This window comes from Bubalus bubalis, chromosome 24 (assembly GCF_019923935.1).
Source record: "Bubalus bubalis isolate 160015118507 breed Murrah chromosome 24, NDDB_SH_1, whole genome shotgun sequence".
Classification (NCBI taxonomy): Eukaryota; Metazoa; Chordata; class Mammalia; order Artiodactyla; family Bovidae; genus Bubalus; species Bubalus bubalis.
This window is the reverse complement of record NC_059180.1, coordinates 2,759,705-2,782,766: the sequence shown is the minus strand read 5'-3', so window position 1 is coordinate 2,782,766 and position 23,062 is coordinate 2,759,705. Positions and strand designations below refer to the sequence as shown.

Genomic DNA, 23,062 nt, shown 5'->3' with positions numbered 1-23,062 from the left:
GACGTAAGTGTCTTAAGTGCTTCACCCCGCCTTCCGCAAATCGGAAATTCCACCAGCCGGTCCGCAGGGGCCCGGGGTGTTTTTGCAGTTTTGGAAAAGTGGCCCTTGTTAAAGTGCCTGTGACCTGGTTGGAGTGCACTGGCCTTGACCCCCCACTCCATCAGGCGGGAAGAGGACAGAGAGCTGGGGCTCGAAGGACTCCCACCATGAGCCTCAGTCCTGGCCGAGCGCCAGGGGTCAGGCTGGGACCAGCTCAGTGGGCCTTCCCAGACAGGGTGGGCCGCGGGTGGGGGGACCCGGGGCTGGGGAGGGTCCACACGGAGTCCCGGGTCTCAGGGTGAGCCGGAGGCAGAGCGGAACTTCCACTGCCATCGTCCTGGGGCCCAAGCCTGGGACTTCCCACCACCTCTGTTCCCTGGAGCCCAGAGCAGGGGTCCCTCTGATGCCTGCTGGACTGAGTCCATGGCTCAGCGGGCACGGGAGGCCCTAGAGAACCAGCTCTAGGCGCCTGCCCTTGAAGCCCAGCACCTGTCACACCTGAGCCTGCATTCCTGCGGACGTGCCACCGGATAATGACCTGCCTGCCCTGACGGGTGGGGGGCGGGGACCGGCCATCCTGTCACCTCCCACCTCCCTCCGGCTGCTCCCCTCCCGTCTTCTCACTGAGGCCTGTGGACCTCACAGCAGGGAATGGAGGCTCTGGGTGCTCAGAGCCCGGCGCCGGAGCCGGTCCTCACAGACGACAGAGCGGGTGGTGAGAAAGGAGCAAAGGCCAGGATGTCCCAGAGAGGCCAGGCCCCTGCGTCCCCTCTGACCAGGGGCTGCACCACACTCTTGGGAAGGCGCCCTGCACAGCCAAGTCCCCCTCCCCGAGTCCACTGCACATGATGCAATCTGTCCCTTGGGACGTTAATTTTTCTAGAAAACAGCCTCAAAATCCACTCAGAGAAGAGGGGACCAGAGAGGAAATGCATGTGAGTCACAGATTGTGTGACCCGCTGGAGGTTTCAGAACAGCCAGCTTAAGTGTGGTCAATTCAGAGACATGAATGCCCAGTATGAGCTGCACTCAGTGTGAACACAGAGCCACCGCTGTCTAGAATATTCGCACAAATCCTCAGATTCCAACAGCATCGGACCCCGAAAGGCACAGATTGACCATCCCGCTCAGGTCAGTTCAGCCCCGTCGCTCAGTCGTGTCCGACTCTTTGTGACTCCATGGACTGCAGCACGCCGGGCCTCCCTGTCCATCACCAACTCCCAGAGCGTGCTCAAACCCACGTCCATCAAGTCAGTGATGCCATCCAACCATCTCATCTTCTGTCGTCCCCTTCTCCTCCTGCCTTCAGTCTTTCCCAGCATCAGGGTCTTTTCAAATGAGTCAGTTCTTCGCATCAGGTGGCCAAAGCATTGACGTTTCAGCTTCAACATTAGTCCTTCCAGTGAATACTGAGGACTGATTTACTTTAGGACTGACTGGTTTGATCTCCTTGCAGTCCAAAGGGCTCTCAAGAGTCTTCTCCAACACCACAGTTCAAAAGCATCAGTTCTTTGGCACTCAGCTTTCTTTAGAGTCCAACTCTCACATCCATACATGACTACCGGAAAAATCACAGTTTTGACTAGACGGACTTTTGTCAGCAAAGTAATGTCTCTGCTTTTTAATATGCTGCCTAGGTTTGTCATAGCTTTTCTTCCAAGGAGTAAGCGTCTTTTAATTTCAAGGCTGCAGTCACCATCTGCAGTGATTTTGGAGCCCACGAAAATAGTCTGTCAGTGTTTTCATTGTTTCCCCATCTATTTGCCATGAAGTGATGGGACCGGATGCCATGATCTTAGTTTTTTGAATGTTGAGTTTTGAATGTTGATCATCCTACTAAGAGGAATCAAATCTGATGGACGGCCCATTCAAGTGGGCCAGTGGCCTTGGAATTACAGGCAGTGCTTGCGTTTTTAAACAAATTACTAAAAAAGAAGATTTACAGGTGAAACATTCTGTTTGGAATGCAAATCTATATTTAAACGTTGTCCCTTTGTTCCGTTGGCTCTGATTCAGTAAATTACTCATAATTTTAATTATACTTCAACTGCCTGGCAGTTGACAGGCATTTATTTCCACAATGCATCATACTGACCACCTCCTGCTCAGGCTTCTTGCGATTAGTTTCTCCTGCTGGGCTCTGAAGGGCGACAGCTGATGGACAGGCACACCCAGCGCCTTCCGTGCAGCTCTCGCCGCCTCACAGGGCATCTGGGACTGAGCGCTCGCAGCCCAGGGGCTGGAGGCGGGAGGGCTGGGCTGACAGCCAGCACCGCATCCACAGCTGCCTGTCGGGAACGGCTGAGGTGCCACGGCCCCGAGCCAGACCCACGTCTGAGACCAAGCATGTACCCGGCAGAATTCAGCACCACCCGGAAGACCATCTGCGCTTGGTCAATTGTGTTAGTGGAGAGTGGGAACTGGAAGTGCTTGGGACCTTCAGTTTCCATGTTGAATGTTCCCCGTCTCCCACCAGAGATCCTGATGGAAGTCAGGGGTCTAACGGGCCTTGGATCAGAGACCTCACAGTGGCCTCAGAGGGGACCTTGGAATCCTTGTTTTTACAGAGGAGGAACCTGGGGTCAGAGAGGCTTCTGGGGTCAGAGTCTTGCTATGGCAAACTGGCCCGCAGGCCGAGCCCAGGCCCTGTCCCTCTCCCAGGGCCCAGAGGGCCACTCAGCCGTGGCTCCCCCGGGACAGCCGTCAGAGCCCAGCTGAAGTCTCCTGGGTCCCCATCCAGTTTCAGCACTCCAGGGAGGCTGGAAAGTGCAGAATGCCACAGCAGTGAGCTCCCAGTTCACCGGGAGGACACTTGGAAATGTCTTTTGTTCGCACTGAAAGGTTCCCGTTACCCCGAGGAGCTGCCACTTAGCAACACAGAAGAGGGGAAATGGCCTGGGATGACTCGGCCACCGGATGGGCTGTGCGCTGGGCCCACCTGGCCGTTCTGCTGACCGCCCCCCACCCCAACACACCAAGCTCCGGTTCACTCTGCAGGTCACCACGGTGCTGGACTTCCCCCCTTGGAGGTCACACTCACACCACGGCCCTGCACGGTGCACCAGCCGGACTCTCCAGCCCAACGCAGGGTCGGCCGGGTGCCCTCTGAGCGAGCTCGCTGCTGCAGGAGCGGGGTTCACAGAGCACCGTGGGGTCCCCGGGCCTTACCTGCCACTGGATCAGAACAGACGAGGTGGTGCGTGGTGTCACAGACACGGAGCGTGGGGGCTCCCCGGGTACTGGAAGTAAGAGAGAAGCAGCAGGGGTTAGACGTCGAGCTCGGCCCGGCACTCCTGGGCCCGGTCCCCGCCCGCTCTCAACCAGCCAGCACGCGGCCCCCTCCTCCCTGGGGACGCCCTTCCTCCGCCTGCCAGCCTGTGTCCAGGAGAGAGGGACCTCATCCTGGACCACCTCCCCGACCTCACCTCCCATGGACCCGCCCCACTGGACGCACGCACAGCCTGGGTCTCTTCACGGCCGAGGCGCCCGGAGTGCCCCTGCAGTTCCCTGATCTCCTCCCCAGAGGAGGAGGGGTGGCATTCTTTTGGGGTACGTGGGTCAGAGCGACTTCTGAACAGGACACATGAGCAAGCCAGGCCCAGGGCCCTTGGCTTTAAACATGGACCTGACTGTCAGGAAAGGGGCGTGATTCCGGGGGCTGGGGAGCCTCTGGCCCGGCCTGGGGCCTGGTGGTGACCCGGTGCTGCTCCAGCTTGACCCCGCCCTGCTCTCTAGAGCATGTGTCACGTCCAGCAGGCCCTGCCCCACCCTCCACCACGTCTGCCCCTGCCGGGCCTGAGCGGCCCGCTCCCAGCGGACGGACTGGCCTTCTCACAGTGGCCCCGCTGTGACACCCCGAGACCCGACACAGAGTCAGTGTTCAGAAACGGGCTTTGAGCAGAAGGATTTAGGGCCTCTCCCCACCCGCCTCATCTGTGTGCCCTGCACCCCCAGCCTGCTCCTTACTCCGACTCAGCTGCTCCGAGTGACCCCTGCACCCTGCAGGCTTCCCCGTCCTCTGGGCCCAGGCCAGGGACGGGCCCATGCTGGCCACACTCCAGGCCCCCCGCCCCAGGGGCCGCTCTCTACCCTGCCCCTCTGACCTCTGGCTGTTCCGGCTCAAGGCCCTGACCCAGCGTTCCTGCCCACGTGGGGCGGGCTCAGTATTCTCAGGATAAGAGACCCTTTCCCAGCAAACCATCTGCACACTCCCAAGCCCCTCCCCCAGCACTGGCCCCAGCCCTGGGGTCAGCCTGGCCTGTCCTCTCCCCTGAGAGCTGGACTCAGAGACATGGGACGAAAACACAAGGCCAACCCATTGCAAAGAGAAACTGGAGTCTCGAAAAGGAAGATGAAGAGGTGATTTGAACATGAAAGGGCTGAGAGAGGCCCCCTTCTGACCGACATGTGAGGGGCAGCGGGTGGGCGCCCCTCTCCCACGGACCAGCTGCTGGGTTTTTTCCTTCTAAGAACTACCGCTCAGGCAAGGCGCTAATGCAGGAATACAGGGGACGCCACAGGGGACAAGCGCCGCTTCTCCAGATCCGGGGCCCGCCCTTCCTCCCCGGCCTCCCGCCTACGGGGTCGGGGGGCACCTCTCCGGTCAGGATCATGGGGCCCTGGCGGCCTGACCTTGGCGAGTTCAAGAGCCAGTAAGGCCCCGGACCCCGCGGCTGGGCCCTCAGGGCAGGAGGCCCCGACTCCCCGGGCTACAGAAGAGCAGAGCTGAAGCCCGGAGGTCTGGTGTGACCGTGGGGATGGGCTGGTTTGAAGGCGGCTTCACTGCTGAGTGAAGCGGGGAAGGGGGAGCTCAGGGCGGGCCTGGGGATCGTCACAGAGCACCGCCCAGTGAACTGAGGGTCCAGGTCCGCCGCCTGGGCTCCGAGCCTCAGCGTCGTCGTGCAGCAGCCGTGCTCTGTCCTGAGCGCCTGCCTGTCTGCTGGGTGGGCCTGAGGACCCCTCCTCCCTGTCCTTCCGGGCCTGGTCTCACTGCCGATGGCCAAGCAAACTCACAAGGGATCTTCAGGCCCAATTCCTCTGAGCAGAACCAAGCAGGGGTGGGGTGGGGGGTAGGGACCTGGAGCTTTCAGGGGGTCTCTCTGCCATCACTTCACTGTGCATTTGTCAAGCAGCAAAACCGGGATGGCTCATGAATGAGAAAAATGGGGAAAAGCTCTTACAATCCAGCTACCCCACGGCATCTATCTTTAATGACCCTATAAATTATTCAATGTCAGGGATGCTAATGGATCATCGGGTTTGGAAGCTAATCAAAGAAACGTCCCTCCATTTGGAAGCCCTTGAAGTCTGATTTACGGCCCTGAGCTGTGCAGGGGCACCAGCTTCTGCTGCTAATTGAAACCCACTGCCCATGGTCGCTCCCCGGCTCCCTTGGGTGACCCCTTCCTGGTTCAAGGTGGGAGCGGGCCTCTCTAGGAACCCAGGTTTCGGGGTGCACAGGCAGCAGCGGAAGTGGGCCCGTTGCTCACCATCCTGCAGCGTGGTGACCGCCTCTGTCTCGGCGCTGAAGTCGCTGTCCCCAATGTCGTTGGTGGCCTTCAGACGCAGCTTATAGGAGGTAAAGGGCCTCAGCCTGAAACACAGAAGAGACCTGTGACCATGGAGCCCCTCCCCTACTGGGGGGGCCCCCAGGAGGGGGCGTTCTGGGGCTGCATCCCCCAGGCAGCAGTGAGCTGGCCCAGGACTGCTGGGGAGCAGCCCCCAGCCCCCAGTGCTGGTTTGATTATCAGTCTAGGGGGACAGGAGATTCAGGGAGGGGGAGGAGGGGGCGCAGAACTCCCGGTGGGGATGGAGCTTAGGCTCAGGGCTCCTGGGGGAGGAAGCCACCTCCTGTAATTAGAGACACTTTCGTGCGTGCACAAATTGCTGCTCTCCAAGGAGCTGGAGGATTCCTCCAGAGGCGCTAATTACCTCGAGCTCTGGCCCACTCCCCTCCCCGCTCCCCCAGGGCTCCCGCCTGCAGCTCCCGTGACCTGGGGCTCTAGGGTCTGCCCTGGCCTCCTCCCTCCTAGCCAGCCAGGGTACCCAGCGCTTGACCAGCACGACCCTCTCTAACCCCCAGGGTGGCTCTGCAGGGTGGAGCGGTCAGGATTCCCAGGTCATGAGGAGGGGACAGAGGCCTCTGCCCTCTGCAGAGACTGGTCAATGGTTGGGGTGGGAAGATGACTCTCCTTTTAAACAACCCTAAGTAAAACGGGTTGTTAGGAGTCAGACACGACTGAGCGACTTCACTTTATTTTTTCACTTCCATGCATTGGAGAAGGAAATGGCAACCCACTCCAGTGTTCTTGCCTGGAGAATCCCAGGGACAGGGGAGCCTGGTGGGCTGCCATCTATGGGATCGCACAGAGTCAGACACAACTGAAGCGACTTAGCAGCAGCAGCAGCAAGTAAAACCAAGATGATGTTGACCGCCCACAGTGAAATGATGTCTCCCCTCGACCCATGGATGAGACTTTAGGGACACGAATGCACTTCTTGGTGCCACCACCTCGGGCTTCCTCTTTCCCTTCCATCCATCCACCCACCCAAGTTGTCCGGATCCACGGGGGTCTTGTGTGCCCAGCACAGGGCCACACCAACAACCAAGGCTTCAGATGGACTCATCTGCACCGAAGAAACACACACCTTTGCCACGTCCCTGGGGACACCTCCCACTCACCCCATTCAGCAGCTACTGCTACTCCTGCTCACAAGGAGCCGACGTGGACCCCTCCTCCCCCTTCCCTCTGCCTCAGGTGGTGGCCCCGTCATCCTCTCTGTTTCCTGGACCCAAACATCCCAGGTGATTCTAGGTGCTCCCTCCCTGTCCCTTAGTCCAGACCGCCTCCAGGTTTCCTCACCTTGGTCTAAGCACAGCCCTCCTGCCTCAAACCAACCCTGCCTTCTTGCTTCCCATCTGACCTGTAAACCATTGGTTTTCGAACTGAGGACCAAGGAACCCTGAAACTCTAAGGAACCCTCTGGGGGACCAGGGTCTCCACTCCACCTGTGTCAATCAACAGCTGCTCCTCATGCATCTGGTTGGTAATGGTTTCTGGGAAACACTTCGTTTAGAGAAAGGATTCTGCTATCTTGAAACACTGAGGACCATTTTTGGAAGCCGTGATCAGAAAGCTTTCCTCTCCCTTTGTTTTCATATCTTCTCCTGCGTGAGACCTCCTGCGGTGGCTCTCTGTGAGTTCACACTTGCAGGGATGCTCTTGCACCACTGGCCGGGCCTGGCGCCAGGCGGTGCTGAGTGAACACTCGCTAGAGGGACGAATGCAGGGGGACGTTATCTGCCCCGGAGGTTTCTCGGGAGGGTTGAAAAGAGGACGCGTGAAAGCCACGCAGGCTGGGGACGTGGTGGGGGCCCCGGAAGCGACCTTTGTGTTCAGATGCAGCACTTCGGTCACCTGTGCGTGCATGCTCTGTCGCTCAGTCGTGTCGGGCTCTTTGTGACCCCGTGGACCGTGTCTAGTGCGCTCTATTTGGAACACGGTAGTGCACGTGGCTTACCACGTTACATTTAGCACTTCGCTCTTCTCTAAGGATTTTGGGAACTGAGGCCAAAGAGCAAGCTCTTTGAAGACCACCCTTTCTTTCCTGAACTCTGGGGTCTCAGGGAGTCGGGGGCACATCATGGGCAGTGAAGGATGACTTAACAGTTGGATGAGTGCACCCGGGTCTGAGATGGACGGGCTGGGGCTAGGGGACTGGGAATCAGAGCTCCCAGCCTCGCCCCGCGCTGAGCAGACTCCCTTCCTCTAGAGGACCCACGACTGTCCCTGGGGGCCACTGAGCTGCAGGACTTCCTGTCTCAGCAGGAAAGCCCTGCCCGGCGCCTGGAAATAGGCACAGAACGGCTCAGAAGCCATGAAGGGAACAGCCAGCTCACTGCCCTGGAGAGGCAAGAGTGGCTACCGAGCCCAGACGACTGGTCTACCCTCTGCCCCAAGCACTTGTCATCACCACCTCCCTCCTGCCCCCTCGCTCCCGCCGCCTCCCTGCTGACTACAACAAAACTTCCAGGACCACTTGGAAAACGGAGGAGGAACAAACCCTCCGATTTCCCCCAGCTCTGCTCTGTTCACTCCCCCAGGCCTCCTCCAGCCTCGGCTTTGAAGAGGGCCAAGCGGGAATTCCGATTCTGGTCCCACCTCTCCTAACTGGGGCACCTCATTTAATTTCTCTGGAGTCTCACTCGACTCATTTCTGGAAATGGAGGTGATGGTATCTGCACTTCCAGGGGAAGTTCTGTTGCACAGCCTGCCTCGAGAAGTCTGGTCACACAGCAGGTGCTTAATAAATGTTCCTTTCTCTTTCCCGTCTCCCCATAGGCTTCTGGAGAGGGCACGTTCAGAGGACCAGCAGGGCCCATGGTCGCTGGGCATAGCAGCCGTCACCGGAGCCCAGGCGGTCACCGCCCTGTCCCTGAGGGACACCCAGCTGGATGGGAACGTAACCCAGCACCTGGCACAGGGCTCTCGGGAGCCGGGAGAGGAGCCGTGGTCAGCTAGACAAGCAAGGGGCCTCCTCTGCCCTCATAGGAGGTCCTGGCGAGGGCTCTAGACCCACAAAAACGGGGGTACACACTGGTGGGCACCTTGGAGTGTGAGTCCACGGAGTCGGGGCTGAGGGGAAGGACAGAGGTGATGTTGGGTGCCGGGAGCCGGCATATTGCATATTGAGTGAGGATCTGTAATAGCTCAACTGGAATTCTATCACTGCCTGGAGCCAGCGTGAGGCACTCCGCCCATGACAAAGGTCATGAGGAAGGAGGCTCGGCATACGCAAAGGCGGGATCGAGCCTCAGGAGTCCCCCTGGAAATTCTCGAGCATCTACCCCCAAAACCAGAGTCTGCCTACTTTCTGCTTTGTGCTTTCACCTACACCTCTGACTTTACGTGGGGCTGTCTCCCACTACCTCTCTCTGAAAAAAGAGTTAGCTTACAGCTCCAGTTAATAATTCTTGGATGTGACAGTGTTTCAACCTACAAACTCCTTTGGAAATCCTCTAGCCTGCCTGAATGGGTTTTTCCGGCCACATGTGATTGTTCAGAGCCTCCCAACTGTGAGAGGCAGGAGATGTTCTAAACTGCCTAAACACGGATTCCTTTGAGTAGTTAAAAGATTGATTAGAAATTGTATTGGTGAAGGGTTTTTCACTTGTTGGGCCAATGTTTGCTGCTAAGTCTCCATACTCCTTACCTACTGTGTCCTTGGCAGTGTATTGATTGATATAATGGGTGTATAGAAATGTAAAATGCAGCTTTGTCCAATGCTTTTTTGGAGGCTGGTGCCTGACTTTGGAATAATCACCTTTAGAGAAAAATAAGTTTCTTAAAATGTTAACAGGCCTCCGGGCCAGAAGATGATGTCAATCACCTGAACTTTTGCATATGATAAGTTTGCAGGAAGAAAGCCTGGCTTGCTGCATGACTCTACCCCTTCCCCCATTATCCTCTATGCATAACTTAAGGTATAAAAACTACTTTGGAAAATAAACTGCGGGCCTTGTTCACCAAAACTTGGTCTCCCCATGTCGCTCTCTCTTTCAACTTCCGGCTGAGTCTCCATCTGGAGCGCGGAACCCGCCATGCTTGCTAATTATGCCTGGGCTTCTAAGATCCGACCGGGGAGGCCTCAGTGTCTCCTCTCCTTCGGGAGAACGGAAGGACGCCTGCGGCCTACGTAAGTGGTGCAAACTTCTTGTCTTGAAGTTTTATTGGTCTCCCGCGTAAACCAAGCTACTCAGCCTCTTTTCTCCACTGAATTTTCCTACTGAGCTATCCTCATTCTATTACTCTTTATATCTTTGATGAATAAATAATTAAATAGGTCGCCGACGCCGTCCCCGCTTCGAATACCCTGGATCAGCCGGGGCTGGACCCCGGCAGTTGGGCGTCTCCCTGGGGCCGGCCTGGACCACTGCCAACCCCTCAGCCCAGGGCTTATGTCCCAGGGGACCGTCACTCCCCAGGCCTGCCCATCTAGACGGTTCCATCTGGAGGAACCTGGCAGGCAACTTAACGCCCCACAGCCCTCATCTCCTCCACCACAAAGTGGTGTGGCCAAGAGAAGAGGCCGGGTGGGATCAGGACAAAGCGAGCCCAGGGCCTCCTCCCACCCAGCGGTCACCAAATGGCTGGCTCGGGGGCAGCTCTGCTCCTGCCGTCAGCCGTCACTGCGGAGCCACGGACGGCAGCAGGCGGAAGAGGTGTGCCTTGCTGACCTGGGCCGGGGCATAGAGGAGGGTTGTCTCCCTGACCATGACTCTGGCCTGTGACATGGTGCCAGAGGCAGGCTGGGCTGCCATCTGTCTCGGGGACTGGGGGGCCTCCGCCTCCGTCGCCTCGTTAGATCCCGGAGCTCGGGGGCGGGGGCGGGGCAGACAGAGCTCAGAAGGACAGGCAGGAAGAGGCCGGGGTGGGCCTTGGGACTCCTGGGTCCCAGCATGGGAGGGCCAGCCAGAGGGCAGATGCGGGCTCGCAGTGTGGGTCTCCCTACTGGGAGGGTGGGAGCTGGCGGGGGGAGCTCCGGGCAGGGCCCCCAGGGGCGGGGCAGGGCCCTCCCCCGCTTCTTGGTACCTTTCGACGACACAGGCCGTGGCCTCGTGGCTGATGGATGAGGAGTAGGTCTGCCACTGGCCCCTGGGGAGCTCGCGCAGCTGCAGCGTGAAGTACCGGATTGGGGAGGCGCCGTCGCCACCGGGCACCCACCGCAGACACAGGCTGCGTGCCGTCACGTCGGCCTGGGGCACCTGGAGCTCCCTGGGGGGCGCGGGCCGCTCTGCGACAGAGAGAGGACGCCAGGTCAGGGCCGGGGGCACCTCGAGTGGCTCCGGGGGGGCTTGGCGGCTGCCCGGGGCACTGGCTGTCCAGCTCAGACGGCCAGCAGGCCGTCATCCACAGCGATGTGAGGGTCCTGGACTCTGGCCGGACCTGACTGGAGACCCCTGTTTAGTCCCAGAATGCTCCACTCTCAGAGCAGAAACAGGCAGACTGGGGGACCCGCCACGCTCCCCGGGAGCACCGCCAGGCACAGGCATCCTGGATGACCTCTGGGAGCTCCCGGCACCTCCAGGTTTCTGTGGACGCTCTCCCTCTTTCCGATTTTGGGTCAGCGCCTCTTTAACCCTGGTTTGTGCTCCCTGGGCATCGACCCGGGCCTGAGACCATAAAGGTTGTGGAGCGGGTGGCCTGGGGGCTGCTCTGAGCCTCTGGGGTAGGGACTGGAGTGCGGGGAGCAGGACTGGGACCTGTTTCTGAGTGGGGGTCACTCGCCTGTCGCCCGGTCTCCTCACCCCATTGACGTCAACAGAGAAGCCCCACGGGGCAGGAGTAACTGCTGAACTGTGCATCGGGACGAGTGCGGGTTCTGATCAGGACATGCGGGGTGAAATGACGCTGCAGCTGATCGCCGGCCCCACAGGGATGGCCGCTAGGGGCCCGGATCTAACTCCCTTCCCTGAGGCCCATGCTGCGGCCTGAGAGCCCGAGTCCCCTCCTGGGCCCACGGGAAGGGGCCTGGCTCTCCTGGGGCCCTCGCTGAGCCATGGGGGCTGCAGGGAGGCAGGGGCACTTGGGGGCTGGAGGGCAGGGAACAGGGCTGCTCCTGAGGGAGTTCACTCTGCGCCTCAGTTAAGTCACACCAAACCTTGAGCAAACCTGTCCGTTTCCTGCTCCTTCAGCAGGGGCTGCGTGGACCCTGAGGAGGAAAGCAAGAATCGGGGCCTGGGGCTCTCGGTCGCCTAGTGGTGGGGGCTGGCCTAACTGCTTCCCGGGGGCGGGGGGGCGGTGAGGAGCGGCAGGGGGCTCTGGCACCTCTGGTGGGAAGGAGGGGAGAAGGGGGAGGGGGGAGGGGCAGTCTCTCTCCTTGTACCCCAGACATCAGGGCTGAGGATGTGGGCCTGTGGCGAGTGTCAGGCTGTGTGGACCAGCTGTGTGTCCAGCTTCAGGAAGGACTCAGGAGGTGCTTAATAAACTCGCAGTTCGCACAGCCACCCCCCACCCCCCACCCCCTGCCCAGGCACACCGGGCCTCTCCCCACCGCTGGCCGACACTGAGTCGGGCCTCTGGGTCTCACCTCTCTTCTCGGTGGTGATGACCGTGGCCTCCAGCGGCTCTCCCCAGCCCTGCCTGGTCTTGGCTGACAGCCGGAAGACGTACGCAGACTCGGGGGCCAGCTCGGTGGCCGTGAACTGCCTCACGGTGGCGCCGACCTCCACGGTGGTGAAGGTGTTGGGGCTGCTGCTGGCCAGGCGGTAGGCGATCTGGTAGCCTGGGGGAGCGGGGCACGAAGACTGCTGGTCAGCCGTACCCGCCTCACAGGGAAGCCCCCAGCCCCTACCTGGGACACCGCACCAAGCCCCGGGTTTCTGTGCTGTCTCCCTCTCCCAGGCCGGCATCTGAGCTGCAGGCCGGGCCCTTGAGAGGGAAGCCAGGCCCAGGATGAAAGGGGCCTTGGGGCGCTAGGCCCCCTCTGCATCCTTTGCAGAACTTGACGCGAGCACAGCTACCTCCTCCCCATGGCCCGGCCCGGAGGATGCTCGGGAGCAGCACAGAAGGCGGTGCCTTCTCTGCCCCCGCCACCACCTTCTAGAAGATCTGCCCTCGACCCCCAAGGGTCTCCCTGCCTGGAGCACCCTTCTCCCCGGAGTAGGCCGCCCTGGAGGCACTCGCGCCTGTGCTCAGACCCCGTGTGTCTGCTGTCTGTCTGTCTGCACACCCCTCTTCCTCCTGCCACCCCAGTGCTCCTGCTCCCCAGAAGCCTCACCCCCGTGGCTCTGAGCAGGTGGGGTGGGGGGCTCCCCCAGGGACAGCTCTCCCCGCAGTCAAGGAAGCGGGAGGGGGCTTGCACATCAGCTCCAGGCCCTCAGCTCGGACCGTCTCTCCGAGTGCCCTGATCATCAAGGGTCCATGGCTGCTCAAAGTCACGTCACTAAGGACCAGGCCTCGCCGAAGACCAGGCCCTGCCAGGTCCCTCTGCCGGCATCTAAAGCGGCAGAGGACTTGCAGACCCAGCTCTGAGACACCCGGACACCTGGTGTCTGGAAAAGGAGGGCAACATGGTCAGCGCGCCCACCTGGGTGAAGCCCTCCTCCTGCATGCCCGGCAGTATGCGCCCCCTTGGTGGGAGCATCACCCACCCCCTTGCTCCCTCAGCCCCCCTTGCCTGTCACACCGTCCTGATCAGTTACGTCATTGCTCTCCTTCTCCCCGTTATGCTGTAGAACATGCACATCTCTTCTCTGTTAACCCCCAGCTCTCTCCTGAAGCTCAGCCACTGCTGCCAGAGTGATGTAAGCTGCCTTCCCACACCAGCTCCGACCTCAGGGCTTCTGCTCCAGCCTTCATGTGTCGTATTATTATTTGTACATTGTCGGGATTTGCAAGGAGACTGAGGCGCAGGGTGAGGCCTGTGTTCAGCAGATTTAGAGGGGCACCTGGGGAGATCAGATGTGGGGGGCGGGCAGCACCATCCACGCGGGCACATGGTTCATCCACAGCAGCTACAGCAGGTCTCATAGGGGACGGGGGGGGGGGGGGGGCTCTGTGATGGGACACAGCCAATGACCCCTGTGTCCACCTAGCCACCGGAGGAAAGTCAGCCTGTGCCCCGTACGAAAGTAGCTGAACTACGGCAAGGAATTAAGGAAAGGTATTCTGCAAAGAATTGATGCTTTCGAACTGTGGTGCTGGAGAAGACTCTTAAGAGTCCGTTGGACTGCAAGGGGATCCAACCAGTCCATCCTAAAGGAGATCAGTCCTGGGTGTTCATTGGAAGGACTGATGTTGAAGCTGAAACTCCAATACTTTGGCCACCTGATGCGGAGAGCTGACTGCTTGGAAAAGACCCTGAAAGATTGAGGGCAGGAGGAGAAGGGGACGACAGAGGATGAGATGGCTGGATGGCATCACCCACTTGATGGACATGGATTTGGGTGGACTCCAGGAGTTGGTGATGGACAGGGAGGCCTGGCATGCTGCAGTTCATGGGGTTGCAAAGAGTCGGACATGACTGAGCGACTGAACTGAACTGATTCTGCCAAGACAAACCGAACTTTACGACCAAACGCCAAGACTACAGAGGCTGACACAGACCACCAAGAACATGATCAAACATAATATTTTAAAGACTTCAAGTGGGAGGTGTGTCCCCAGGGTGAGTGAGCTCGGCCACTGAAGAAACACCACGCCTAGTGAAGAAAGGACTCCAACCCTACCCTCTGCCCTCAGAGAGGCAGAAAGGAACTCTGCGTTAAAAACAGGTGAACATATGCACTCCTGGGGCCTGGGCCCTGTGTGTGTGCACACGGAACTTCTGGGTAGCTCTGGGCTGACCAGGTTTATTTGCAGCTTGTGAGCAGGCATGGCTACACCTGAGACGGCCGGGGGAGCAGACACCACCTGCCCAGCGCCTCCCAGGCACGGGGACCGCAGGAGACACTGCCGTTAACAGGAGGCATCCCAGGGCCCCCCTCACGGGGCCCACCAGCCGGCAGTCGGCCCCTTAACGTGTCCCTTTGTAATTCAGAGAGTCACGTGTGATGAAGATGCCTTGATCATTCAAATCACCTTCCGCCTGTGAGTCTGAATCAATGAGGATTCAGATGTGGTTCCTGATGTGCTTTTGTTATCGTTTGTTCTTGCTCACGTTTCACCTCTGCTCAGATTATCTGCTGCTGGAGTTAAAAATCCTGGGGTGAAACCGAGATTTTGTTCAAAGGCACGTTTTTGTGAGCTGCGATCTAAACGGGAACCACTAATTGCCTCCTGGGTGGGCTCAGGTCTGCCCGCCACCAAAGGCTCCACCCCTACTCCCCGCCCCGCCCCTCAGGGCACAACCCCGGGGTGACCCTTGACCTCACCTCCACCTGCCTGTGCGGGCTCCGTCACTCGGCCCCTCACTCACTCCTTGTCCTCTGTCTCTTTTGGACTGATGGGGCGTTTCTGCCTGGCCCCGAGGGCTCCAGGCGACCCCGGAGAACCGTGCAAAACCTGGGCTAGTCTCTGATCCAGGTCACAAGGAGCACCTGGGAGAAAATGCCTCAGCCCTGGACTCTAGGAGCACCTTCCTGTCCTTTGCCCTAGAAGAGGGACCGTGTCCCTGCCGTCCCGTTCTGCGGTGCCGTGACCATGAGGATGAACGCCCACACCTCACCTCAACACGGGCTCGATGAGCAGGAGAGAGCCTTCTGTACAGGAGCAGCCAAGAGCTACTGCGGAGCGCTGGCCCACACACTCGGGAACACGGATTGGGAGCGAGGCAGGACGGGGGTGTTTGCACAGAAAAGGCTCGTTATCTGGTCCCAGGTCCAGCAAGCTCAGAAACAGGAGCTGAGCCTCAGCGACAGGAGGTCAGAGGGTGCGGCCACACGAGGAAGGAACGGGGATCTGGGTCCCTGGGTGGAGAGGAGAGGGCCGGGGGCAGCCACGGTGGAAGGTCCCCGGGGGGAATTAAGAGGGGCACGACCACGTGCGGCCCATGGGGATGCAGGGGGAAAGCGGTGGGCTGCAGAAGCCCGAGCAGCTCAAAGTCACCCGGAAGATGAGGACACGTTGCTCGTCTAGAAAACCAGGAGGGAAAGAGGCGCACGCCACAGGCTGGACGGTGGGTTCCGGGCCATCTGCGAGGGAGGCCAGGGCCGGGGGAGAGTCGGAGAAGGTGCAGCCAAGGATGGGGTGCCTTTGCAGGGAGTGGGGTGGGGGGCATCTCGGTCAAAGGAGCTGACTGTGGAGAGACCCCAGAGCAACTCTGGAGAGTCGAGGGCGGACCTCCTGGGTGGTGGTGAGGCCTTCCCAGGACTGAGTGGTTCCTGGGTAGCAAATAGTGTCTGCTTGAGAGTTCCGTCCATTGTCTGTTCGGGGACCATCCTGGGCCCCGGGGCCAAGGCTGTGAGGAGGGCACAGGGCTGCTGACCCCCCTGCAGGCGCTGTGGGTGGTGATGGCCCTGCAGTGCCCACTCCTGGCTCGGGGAATCCACAGCAGCTGAATCTCCCAAGGAGTAGGGGGCAAGCATCAGCCTAGCCCGGATGCTGCCTGGGTCGCTGGTTTTACAGCTTCTCCATGTGAGGCTGGGGGGCAGACAAACCCAACAGAGGAGCAAACCACGCGTTTGCTAACACAGATCCTATTCAGCTGAGCCCTAATTCTCAGCAGAGTCCCGCACACCCTCGTGTAATAAGCTAAAGGTCAAGGTTCAGCCCCCTTGGGCAGGCTGACTTCTAACTGCATGGAGGTGGGATCCGTTTGGAGGGACAGACCCTCGCGGTCTGAGGAGCACACGCGTCACTTGGGCTTCGCAGCATCTGAGCGACTATGGAGCAGCTGCAAATGAGGGGGGACGGCCGCTCTCGGGTGGCTCCCACCGCACCCCTCAAGGAAGGCTCTAAACGCTGCGAGCTCTCCCGGTAAAATATTTACGCAAATAAGCAAGTGTTTCTCCCTGTAGGCGCCTTCAGTATTTCACGCTGTTAATCTCTTTCGGAAATGAAAGAACATGTTTTGATACAGATTACAAAAGCTCTCGCCGCAGAGGTGTTTATGTGCTCAGAAGGCCACACCGCCGGAGTCGGGACGCCGACTCTATGTCCCTGGACGTAAAGCGAGTCTCGCAAAAAGATGTTTTCCTTTCTCCCCTGTGAACACCAATCTGAATCTTTAGAAATTGTTTTCCCGTCTTTCCGCAGCATCTACAATTTGGTGCGCTGGCGGTAATAATATCTGGGTGACAGGTTACCCACACAATGTTTGTTACAATTACCGCTACAGGCCTCATAGCCCCGGAGGGCGTCGGGGGAGGTGGCGAGCTGTGTTACGCAGCCTCGGAGTCCCACCCCCTCCTGACCTGGGGTTTTGTGATTTTCAAGGACCCCTGGGGACTAGAGATCTACGGCCAGACTTCTCAGCGCCTCGGGGGCATCCCGTAACGTGGCCCAAAGGTGCCTCCCAGCAGGAACCTTCCGTTGGAGCCGCCAGGGTGATGGAGAACGAAGCCCCGCCACTCGTCCGTGATGGACACAGAGAAATGCCGAGTGCAGATACACAGCGATTCGGAGGAGACCTCTCTGGTCCGAGAGCAGGGAGGAGGCGCTGAAGGCCCACAGCGCCCAGCTGGCGCTGACCGGCACTGGCTGTTCTGGGTTTCCGGTGCCCTGCACGATACCTGGGAGGTCTGATCACCGGTCCCCCTGAGGTGGGCAGCCCTGGCCCAGAGGGACTACGTGACTCCTGGGAACGGAGCGGAGGGGCTGCTGAGTTACCCTCCCTGCCCAGGCTATACGCAACGCCTGAGGCTGGACCTCAGGCCGCCTTACTGAGAATCTGGGGATAGGGATACAAAGGGGAGGGGAGGCCAGTCACTTTAGAGCAGGAACAGAGGGGCCCTGGTGGGCGCTGAACCCCGGCCACCGGGGCCTGTCTGCATGCGACTTTCACGACTTTGCTGCTGCTGTTGTTTAGCTGCTCAGTCGTGTCCCACTCTTTGCGACTCCATGGACTGCAGCATGCCAGGCCTCCCTGTCCCTCACTGTCTCCCGGAGCTTGTCTGTTGAATTGGTGATGCGATCCAACCATCTCATCCTCTGCCGCCCTCTTCTCCTTTTGCCTTCAATCTTTCCCAGCTTTAAGGTCTTTCCCGGGGAGTCATCAGGTACTGGAGCTTCAGCTTCACCACAGGTGTGTACCCATTTATGACAACTGGTCGTGTCTGCAAGGTTTTCACGTGTGCAGAGACACCTCCGGGCCGTGTGGGTGCTTTTGCAACTTGTTTTTCCCGCAACAGATGTTTGTGAGGCTTTTTCGTGGCACGTCCTGGAGCATGCGTTCACTACTTTAACGGTCTCTATAATTTCTCTGTGCAAATAGCCCCCAGTTTGCCTTCTCACCGCCTCACTGATGGACATTTGGGTTGTTTCTACTTGCTTCTTTTCTAAATTTCCTGTTATTTAAAGCAGTCTGCCGTGACTCTCTGTGCGTTCTGCCCTGTGAACAGGAGGGCGGGTTTCTCAGAGTTAAGGCCTGGAGGGGGGCGGCTGGGTGGGGTGCACCCGCCCTGGTCCTCTCCTCTGCAGCTCCGCTTGCGCTCCCAGGGAGAGCGCATGAGGCTTCTCCCCGCCTCCTCACCTCTCCCGGGGACCATCAGACCTTCTGTGCTTCTAAGTCTGAGGACTGTGAAACGGTATCTAGATTATCTGCATTGTGGTCTGAATCATCATTCTACATGCTGCTTTCACGATCAGAAAAACTTAAAGACCAGTAAAAGTAGGGCACATGATTCTAAAGTGAGCCCCTGAGCTTCTGTGGATGGGGGACTCATGTGGTGACTGTGGGCACAGGAGCTTTGGGAGCCAAGAGGAGAAGAGAGAGGCCCAGGTGGGAATGGGTGGGGAGGGGAGGCAGCAGGCAGAGGCGCCCTCTCATGTGGTTCTCAGAGGAGGAGTGGCACCCGGGGGTGACGGGGGTCTTTCCTGGCAGGGGACTCGGGAAGGGTCACTGCCAGCGCTGGCTGAGGCTGGAGCCCCGCCGGGGTTTCAGGGAAGTCCTGGGAGAGGCAGCTCAAAGTCACGGTCACAAAGCAGAGCGCATGTCTGTGTGTGTGGCACGGAAGGGCAGGCCTTCCTCTGCCCACTCAAAGTCACGGTCACAAAGCAGAGCGCGTGTGTGTGTGTGGACGCGGAAGGGCAGGCCTTCCTCTGCCCACTCAAAGTCACGGTCACAAAGCAGAGCGTGTGTGTGTGTGTGGACGCGGAAGGGCAGGCCTTCCTCTGCCCACTCAAAGTCACGGTTACAGAGCAGAGCGCGTGTGTGTGTGTGGACGCGGAAGGGCAGGCCTTCCTCTGCCCACTCAAAGTCACGGTCACAAAGCAGAGCGCGTGTGTGTGTGTGGACGCGGAAGGGCAGGCCTTCCTCTGCCCACTCAAAGTCACGGTCACAAAGCAGAGCGCGTGTGTGTGTGTGGACGCGGAAGGGCAGGCGTGCGTCTTGTTCCGCAGCTCGCTGGGGCCCCCCCGGGAGTGGGCGGTGATCAGACGGTTTGTCCTGCTGCTTCCATGACAGGCTGCCCAGAGGAGGGCAGCCCTGCCCGCGTGCGGGCCCCGGGCACCTCGAGAGCCTCGTCAGCTCCACAGACCACTCCTGCCCCGGGGCCTGAGAGCAGCTGCCCGGGGCCCCTCAGCTGCACAGGGTCTGAAACGCACACGGCAACAGAGGCTCCTCGATGATGGTTGTGGTTTTAGTGGCCAGAATGTGCAGGTCCTTGGTCACCTGGCTCAGAAGCGCCGTCCTCACGCATAGCAGCTGCTCCCGGGGCCGCAGAGGACAGGGCCGAGCTGTGCAGGTGGCGAGTGTGCCCCGGGCGTGTCTTAATGAAGCCGGGGCTCGGCAAGTATCTGCCTCGCTGTTCGCCCTTTCACGGCTGCCAGTTATTATCCAGAAGACAAGTCTGATCACATCTCTTAGCTGCTCAAGGTCCTTGGGGGACTCCCTTGGCACAGATTTTCAAACTTTTTTTTTTTTAATGAAGTGAAACCCTTTTTCAAACAAAATCTTACAGTCCTCACCCGGAGAGCAGGTGTAAGTGGTACATTTTACTGCCATTTGTAAGCTGTGTTTAGGGTGTGATGGTCAAATTACCTGCAACCCGAGCAGACGTATTTGGGGTCTGCGGTGGGTGAGGAGGAGGAAGGACCATATTTTTCAGGGCCAGCCTGGCCCCGGGAGACACACCGGGCCCTCGAAGGCCCAGGTGGGAAGGTCTGGGCCGCTGGCCCCTCCTGCACACGACGCCTTCCCAGGGGTTCGCAGCCTGGCCGGCCCACACCCCCCAGGGATGATTATGCTCCCGCAGGCGGAAGGCAGCGTTCGGTTCAAGACTCTGGAAACCACCCGTGTGACGGAGCAGACCCTCTGGGTCTTCCTGGGACAGCCCCCTCCCTGTGTCGTGTGCTGGGGCACCTCTCTGAAGCACCCGGGAACAGTGTGTGCCATCCCTCAGTTCTTCCACAGATGCTGAGACCCCCACCGCAGGGGAGGCGGTAAGCGCTGGATAACCGAATGACCTTGAGCACATAGCCCCCAGGTCTGTGGAGCCTGAGGAGTGCTGGGCTAACCCCCGTGACCCCGCCTGTCACCTCGCCGTCCACCAGCCACAGTACAGCACAAGCTGATCACACCCCCAACCGACTGAAACCCACTGGGGAGTTGGGGCGTTTTGAGCACCAGCTGCCCTGACGCCTTGCGTGTCGCCCGGCAGTAAACGCTGCAAAGGGTTCGTGTCTGACTCTTTGCGACCCTGTGGACTGTAGCCCGCCAGGCTCCTCTGTCCATGGGCTTCTCCAGGCAAGAATACTGGAGTGGGTTGCCATTTCCTTCTCCAGGGGAACTTCCCAACCCAGGGATCGAACCCGGGTCTCCTGCATTGCAGGCAGATGCTTTATCCTCTTTATCTTTCTCCACTGCCCGGTGTCAGGAGACTGGCTTTACTGCTTGCGGGCGAGCAGACCCAATGTTTTGTTTACTAACACTCATCCTCAAGCTCCAGGCTGAAAACACCGTCCAGCCCTGAGCCCCAATCCAGGAGACACTGCCCTGAAGGGCATTCTGCAGAACCTCCCCGCGTCGAGGGCTTCCCGGGTGGCTCAGTGGTGAAGAACCTGCCTGCCAAAGCACGAGATGCAGGGCAAGCAGTTTCAGTCCCTGGGTTGGGAAGATCCCCTGGAGGAGGAAATGGCAACCCATGCCAGTATTCTTGCCTGGATAATCCCACGGACAGAGGAGCCTGGTGGGCTACAGACACGAATGAGTGGCGAGCACTCACGCACACCCCACATCGAGACCACGCGGTCGTGTCACTGGTGCCTCCTCTTCAAGGACCTGCCCCGCCAGCGTCTTACTCACTCCTTACACCCCTCCCCCTCCCTCCCCCTCTCTCATCTTCCCCTCTCTCCCCTCCCCGCCCCCTCTCTCCCCTCCTCCCTCTCCCCTCCCCCTCTGCATGAGGCCTGGCACATCAGAGGCTCCTGATTCATTACAGTGAAAGGGTGAACAAATCAACGGACTGATGACCTTTAAAAATAAAACTAGCTGCCTTCGGGAAAACTGGGGCAAATTAAGACTCTTCATCAAAGTTATCAGAGCTGGCCCCCTGAATGCCAAGTTCAAAGCAAACCGCTTCCCTGGGACCCAAGCACACAGTTCACTTGGGAAACTTCCTCAAAGGATTGGGTGCAGGCCCTGCAGCATCAGAGAGACACTTCTGGAACCTTGGAGCAAGGCCCGCATGGGAATCTTCTGTGAAAAGCCAGCCCGCTATTTCCCAAACACACATCAAAATAACTGGGTTATTTCTGAGCAGAGGGAAGGTCAATTACAGATGGTACCGCCATGAACCGTGAACAGAGAGATTCTGGGTGAACAGAATGTAAATTTCATTCTGCGAAGAACCCCTTAGAGCAGGAGACACAGGGCTGTGGTCTCTCGGCTCAGAAAATGCTAGGCTGCTGTGGATGGGATTTTTTTTCTCTAACCTTTTAGATATCTAATAAAAATGGATGAAATCAATCTAATTGTCATTTCTCTCTGAGCTGTGGTCCCCGCCACTCCCTTACCTAGAATAATGCCGTTGGGCTCCTCTGGAGGCTGCCACACGATCCGCACAGACGTGAGCCTCACCTCTGGGAACACGAGCCTCACGGGCGGGCCTGGGGCTGAAGGGGGAAAAAAAAGACCAGAGAATTAGGCCCCACTGGGGCTGTCACACGGGTACACGGCGGGGTTTTGCAGGGCCCTGTGGGCCGGCCAAGGCCAGTCATGACTGCTGACGACACCGCTCATGGGTGAATCACTCTGAGTTTTGGGAAGGTGACTTTTGCAGCACTCATGAGCCACGCTGGGAGCCCTGAGTGGTGCCCAAAGCTGGCCACTATAGTCGTTAAGTAGCATGGTAGAGGGTACATCAAGTCAGAGTAGAGACTTCACCAATCTGAGCTGACTCCTCTCCCAGTCTGGACGTCCACACGGCAGATGAAAGGTGAAGAAGGTGGCTGAATGTCGCTCCCAACTTCCAGTGGAGGTTACAGTGATTGGCCAAATAACATGGCCACAGCAGTGGCCTTTCTCTCAGACACACGAGCCCTCTCCTGCATTTTCCCAGAAAATCAAGAGGGGATGTCCACAAATGAATGTAATAGTTCTTCTTCATGGTCTGGTGCACCAGTAAGTCAAAAACTAGCTATGTATGCAGGTACCACTGAATAATAGGGTCGTAGACACTGTAAAATATATTTACTTAAACGGACAAGCTAGTAAATGTGTGGCCAGCGTGGGAACTTCTCACTGGAACTTAAGAGCTGACTCTTCCCAGGTAAGAGGCAACAGGCATGGAACAATCGATATAGAAATAAAATGACGTGCATGACAGCCACTCCAGGGCTGTGAACTTTGCCTCCAGCTACTTAGCTGAGAACGGTATTTTAAATTATAAACCTGTGCTCTCACCCCTGCGTTTGGGTGAAATAAATGGAAGGAGACCACGGGCTCACACGCCAGGACCGACTCACAAATGGGAAACTCTGACATCTGGTCTGTCTTCCATGGCTTCTGCCCCTCACTGTCCCCAAGGGTGATCGCTTGCATCGCGATGAAATGAGGGGAAGGAGAAACAAGTTTATATCATGATTGTGGCCAAAAACAGACGGCGGTCCATGACTCCCCTGCCTGTGCGTTGGGAAGAATATCCTCCCAAGTTTGAGGAACCATTACTAAACACCCCTGTTACTGTTCATTCGGGTGGTCCTGGACACAACATACAGTTTTGCAAAGACATGGCCTTCAGGTCACAGGGTCCCTTTCAGACGCTGGCTGCCCTGAGACCAGCCCCTGAGGAAGAACAATGCTTGAGGCGCCCCCTCCTCTGACCCAGGCGAGGCCCAGCTCCCGTGCTGCCTCCCAGCAGACAGGGAGGAGGGTGTCATCTCAGCGGTTAGAGCACTTTCCGGGCTGATTTAATTCCTTCAGT

At 58.7% G+C, this 23,062-nt stretch overlaps 1 protein-coding gene across 3 annotated transcripts in view; it reads right to left on the bottom strand.

Annotated features, from left to right (window-relative positions):
• SDK1 (sidekick cell adhesion molecule 1) overlaps positions 1 to 23,062 on the bottom strand; it is a 628,823-nt gene that overhangs the window by 51,343 nt on the left and 554,418 nt on the right. For all 3 annotated transcript variants that reach the window (XM_045164319.1, XM_045164317.1, XM_045164318.1), the window contains exons 28-32: positions 21,654 to 21,752; positions 12,130 to 12,324; positions 10,632 to 10,833; positions 5,529 to 5,632; positions 3,208 to 3,278 (exon numbers count right to left, since the gene is read on the bottom strand). In XM_045164319.1, coding sequence (XP_045020254.1) covers positions 3,208 to 3,278; positions 5,529 to 5,632; positions 10,632 to 10,833; positions 12,130 to 12,324; positions 21,654 to 21,752 — 671 coding nt within the window. The remainder of the gene's footprint in view (positions 1 to 3,207; positions 3,279 to 5,528; positions 5,633 to 10,631; positions 10,834 to 12,129; positions 12,325 to 21,653; positions 21,753 to 23,062) is intronic.